Here is a 5,338-nt window from a genome sequence, read left to right on the forward strand (position 1 = left end):
CATTAAACTCACCGTTGGGTTTGCGTTCGCCTCCATGGTCGCCAGCCTGGGTGATGCTGGTATTTCTCCAATTATGACGGTTGTGTCACGTGATTAGCTGGGTGTTGGACTCGGACATCCATTGCTAATGTCTGTGACCTGAAGTAACCTTGGCCATTTTTACAGCGAATTTTTAGACGTTGAATTTGAGACGGCGAATATGAGCAAGTTGAATTGTAGGACACCGAAAATATTGCATTTGAATTTTTTCACAGATTATCTGTCTCATGTTATACTGAGACAGGACATAGTGACAATTTCACCAGCAATGTTGAAAACATTTTATTTTATAAAAGTTGCATACTGCAGCTTTAAGGAGGAGGAGGAGCCTGATCCAGAATGGAGCCACTGGCTTGCAACTGGTGGAGAGATGATGACCTATGGTCATGCCATACCAGGCATTTACAGTAGAAAGATGCAGGGCCCTGCAGAGACCTTTGGAGGGGCAGGGGCTAAAATTTAAAAAAGGGGCACATTGAACAAAAACACCGTACAACAACATAGCAACAACCCATATTAATCAAGAATCCCTAAAGCATCAGCGGACTGACAGGGGCCACCGAGGGATTCCAGGTAGATTCCAGGTGGATTCCAGGTGGATTCCAGAGATGCGCATTGCAGCAGCTGTTCATGCAGCCGCTGGGTCTAAGGCCCCAAGGTAATATGGGGCCTTAGACAGAACCCCCCTGTGTTCTACCTCAGCATCACTAACATGTTTAAATATAGATCAGGTGAATCTGTAAGAGGAAGACCAGGCTTATTGGCTGAGTTTAAAATCAATCACTGATTATTGGTTATTTGCTGTGATGTATTTGTGAACAAACCCAATTCAAACACAAAGATTACACCTGTACCCATGTTGGTACCGGTGGTACCACAGGGTGGTTTGAGTTGCATTGTGACTCGCGGTGACAGTCGGTATCAGACATCTTATATCAGGATGTCTGATATAAAGTCAGATATCCTATATATCTGACTGCCTGTAGCGAACCGGGCTTTTAGCAGAATGATGAAGTGAAAGTCAGAAGTTTTCTCTGCAGCTGTGTTTAAGGGCGAGGCGGGTTTTGTCCCGCTATTGTGAGGACAGTTATGAAAATATAAATAGAAACAGTTTTTCTAACGTCAACATTAGACCTACGTTTTTATTCACAAACCAATGTATGAAAAAATATTCTTGCCCATAATTTGATAGTTAGAGGACACAGATCCGCCCTCCTCCTCATCATGGACCCGATGTCTGAACAACATGGAGGCTCTGAGAGTCATTATTAGACTATTAGAAATTCTGTCAGAACTGGAAATTTAGCAAATTAATACATTTGTTTTTGAAGTGGTTGTGTCAATGGTTGTAAATTCATTTAAGGACTAATATGGGAGACTTGGAATGTAATTTAAAGATATGACATGCCCAGATATAAAGTAAAGAATCTCTTTTTGTAAAGATTAATGTGTTCAGATGCCGTCACTGATTAAAACATTAAAGACTACTTACATTTCCTTATGAATATAAGACATTTTAAGATTTGAATTTTAGACACATGGAGATGTGCAAACAGCTGTCAAAATAAAATAAAAAAAAAAAAGAGTCAAGGGTAAAGAAAAAAATCAGTTAACAGTTTATTGTCATGTTACAAAAACAATATAAAATGTTCAAATTAACAGCTCAATAAGTTAAGAAAATAAATAAGTGTAAAAAACTGCTTACAAGTGGTTAAAAATGTAACTTTGTAGGTCCTTAAACAGACTTAGTGTCATAATTTGTTTACCCATAAGATTACACAAGATTATTTTAATGTTCACAGTAAATAAGGCAGATGAAACAGCAACACACAACCCTTACACCCACTTTTCACTAGTTCTTTTAAGCTAAATGTTAGCCTACCCTGTGGCTTAAATGTAGCCACCATTTAATCTGCTCAGTGCTTCCACAGACAGTAAGTGCAACACAAGCCTGAACATGAAATATTAAAACACATCTAGATAAAGCATGCATATGGACACGATGTGAAGGAATGTTAAAATGGCCAGCTCTTAGGTGCAGCCAAGGTGGATCCAGGACGTCAGCGCTAAGAGACGTAGACATGAGCGGCTGCTAAACCTTGAGATGGATAAGGTAAACCGTCCGCAGGGACGTCAGATCAGGGTTAAACAGATGCTCAGCCCACATCTGGCACTGGCTGTATGGGTGGTTTAGTTTAGGCACTGTGTGTGGTCAATCTGAGGCACAGGGGAGCAACACTTTGTCCTCCCTGTATAGCATAGAGTGGAGGGTTGCTGTAGCAACCTACAGTGGCATTTATTTCCTAAAATCTGCCCGACTGCATGTGCTTAAAGGTTTCTGATTTCCCACATTGACGCGCCCCCACCTGTCCAATCCGATCTGCCCATTAAAAGCCGTGTTATACACAAACCAAACAGTTGGGTGATGTTCTTTTCTTTACTGACGAACAAACACTAATATGTCCACTCTCGGGAAGGTTTAGGTCGCGGTGACGACAACTGGGACGGTGATTGTGTTCGGAGTCACCGGGTTCTCGTTCTCCGGCTGATGGGTCGCGTCGGGGCGAGCAGGCGCCGCCTCCTGCACGTCCACCGATGCGATTGGCTCGCCCTTCGCTTCCTGAGATTGTAGCTGGTCGAAGGATCGCTCTGCTTCTTCTGACAGTCGGTTCTCCTCCGCTTCCTCCTCTTTCTGCAGGGAGGAATACTGTCAGGGCAGCCGAGACACAACAAATGAAGACAGCAATTCCTCAAAGCGCTCCGGCGTCACCTCTTTCTTTATTCTGTTGTATTCGTCAATGGCGTACTGGTACTTTGCCGATGTTATTCCGAACAGGGATGCCATCCTCTCCCCAAGATAGTCGCATGCTGCAATATAAAACAACTAAATGTTGTCAAAACACAAGCTAACGTCATTTTAGTCCTTTCTGCTTTAACAAAGTCAATGGTACCATCTGCGGCATATTGTCACCACAGAAGAGATTATGTTTCTGCAAAACTTTGCTTTCATAGAAAGCAGTCATGGCCCCGTTGTTCTGTAAGCAACTAACTTTTCCCAACACCAGTGAGTTGGTATTTAACAGGCCAATTATCAAGATACGGTGGCTTGAATGTGCAAAAGAAACTTGTGTGGGTCAAGGTTACTGTAGTTAACTAAAAGCACCGGAATAACAAAAACTGAAATTGAGAAAACATTTTTGTTAACTAAAATATATAAAACTATTCAACAGAGACAAAAAAAGCTAACTATACAATTATACCATGCATTTATATGACTAAAACATAAACATTTTTGTGTTTATGAACAGACTTATTAGCCCTTAGAACTGATTATTCAGTTCACGTCAGCTATCACGGCACGCCACACTCTTCCTAGCGATATTTACGCTAGTCCGCAAAATGGCGACCGCAAAAGTTGGGAGAAAATGCCAAACAGTGGATTGTTCAGCAATGATTAAATACATTTATTTGGAAATGGTATCTTCTGTTGAGCATCAGCGTACACCCAATCACAATAGTTTGGACCTTTTTGAATTCTGCCCTTGAATATCACTCAAAGTATGAAAAAAACCAAAACTACTAATATGACTACTAAAAACTAAATGGTGAAATAACTCATAAAAATCAGCAAACACACTCAAAATGAAAAGTAACTGAATTAGACAAAGAAAATGCCACAACAAAAGAAAACTATAATTAAAACCCCAAACTATTAAAACTCTGGTATGGTTATGGAACCAAAACTAACATTTGCCAAAGTGTCTACAGCTTCCTAAATCCACCCCTGGACTTGGTTGTAAGCTGATATATAGATATATATATATATATATATATATATATATATATATATATATATATATATATATATATATATATAAAACAGTCTACAATAAAGAAAGGAACATCTTTCTTCAATCGGAATGTGAACTGGATAGTTGTATTAAAGCCACTGCAAACCTGAGATGGTGGACGTGGCAGCTCTCCACATGTGGAACCAGAAGTAAGGCCCCCAGGTCATCTTGGACTGCAGCACAAACATAAAGTTACCCTCACCTTCACACACACACAAAAGGTTACGACCCGACCCTCCGCCCTCCTCACCCTCACCGCATCGACCGGAGGGGACAGCAGGTCCTTCCGCTCCGCCTCCGGGCCCTCCGCCTCCTCTTCGTCGGTGCTGTACTCCTCCATGGTCTCCCCGCTGGAGAAGTGGATGATGCGGCGGGGAGCCTTCTCCTTCGGCTCCGCCCTCTGGCCCAGCTCTCCCAGCTCAACGCTCTCAAACTCCCTCCCCGGGTTCGGGCTCTGACCCTGGGAGGACATGACGAGCGCGTCCAGGCAAATTCAGTAGTAATATTCAATCAGATCCGTCCGACATGACACAGCTGCGGCTAAATGCTGACAAGCCCCAAAACACCCGGAGGCATTACAAACCGGTAAACACACCGCGAGCGGCACACTGATTAGGCTAGAAGAAAAGCAGCGACACTCTTACCTGCCCCGTGTCCATGGCGCGTCCTAGAGACACGTTAACATTGGCGAGATACAGAGAAACATCAGCCATTGTTGCCGTCTTCTTTGTATCTCTGCAAGCTGCGCCGACGCTGACGTCAAACCCGGAAGTACCATACGTAACGCCCATACCGTTACGTTAAAAACACCTTTTGACAACACGCTTTCATCTTTTCTTATTTGAAACGATTAAAAAAAAAAACTATAATGTGAAATATACAAATAGTTTTGATATAACTAGATTATATTATCTATTTGTACAGCCGAAACGTAGGTTCCGTCGCTGGGCGCGACTTGAAAGCATTACAGAATGTTAAAGTCCTTTAAAGTTGTCCAGCTGTTTGTCTGCACCCAAAGGTAAAGAATGAATCAACTTTACTTAGTAATATTTTATAGAAAGCCAAGTTAAATGTCACAGCAATCACTCAAACTTGATTACTGCTACAGGTATATTCAATAAATGAAAATATTGAAAAGTCAATTTATTTCAGGAACTTTATCACTAGGTGAAACACATTATATACATTAAAAGTCTCAATTTCTGTTAATTCTGATGGTTGTCATTTGTCACATCAGATTTGAAATCAGAATATTATATCAAACGGATATAAAAAAAAATACAGAAAAGTAGCCTCAAGTAAATTTCATACCTGCTTAAAGGCTACCAATCTTCAATATGTTATTATATCCTTATTCTATTTTAATGAATATCACTGTAATATAATCTCATCTTGGAGCAAGTAGGCTAAACGGTCTTAAAAAACAAACAACATTCCCTGTTCTTAAG

The 5,338-nt window shown here is 41.1% G+C and overlaps 1 protein-coding gene across 2 annotated transcripts; it reads right to left on the reverse strand.

The window, feature by feature from the left end:
• Positions 1–1,437: 1,437 nt before the first annotated feature.
• zgc:153383 (uncharacterized protein LOC751751 homolog) lies at positions 1,438–4,714 on the reverse strand. Of its 2 annotated transcripts, none has more exons than XM_044106699.1 (5): positions 4,535–4,714; positions 4,141–4,350; positions 3,997–4,063; positions 2,810–2,907; positions 1,438–2,731 (listed from the first exon to the last, which is right to left on the reverse strand). In XM_044106699.1, exons 1-5 carry the CDS (start codon positions 4,679–4,681, stop codon positions 2,519–2,521), a joined length of 735 nt encoding a protein of 244 aa, XP_043962634.1. In that variant the 5' UTR covers positions 4,682–4,714; the 3' UTR covers positions 1,438–2,518. The 2 variants fall into 2 exon arrangements, with proteins under 2 accessions (XP_043962634.1, XP_043962635.1); XM_044106700.1 differs by having other exon boundaries at positions 1,633–2,731; positions 4,147–4,350.
• Positions 4,715–5,338: the final 624 nt, after the last annotated feature.

This window comes from Gambusia affinis, linkage group LG22 (assembly GCF_019740435.1).
Source record: "Gambusia affinis linkage group LG22, SWU_Gaff_1.0, whole genome shotgun sequence".
NCBI classification, from domain to species: domain Eukaryota; kingdom Metazoa; phylum Chordata; class Actinopteri; order Cyprinodontiformes; family Poeciliidae; genus Gambusia; species Gambusia affinis.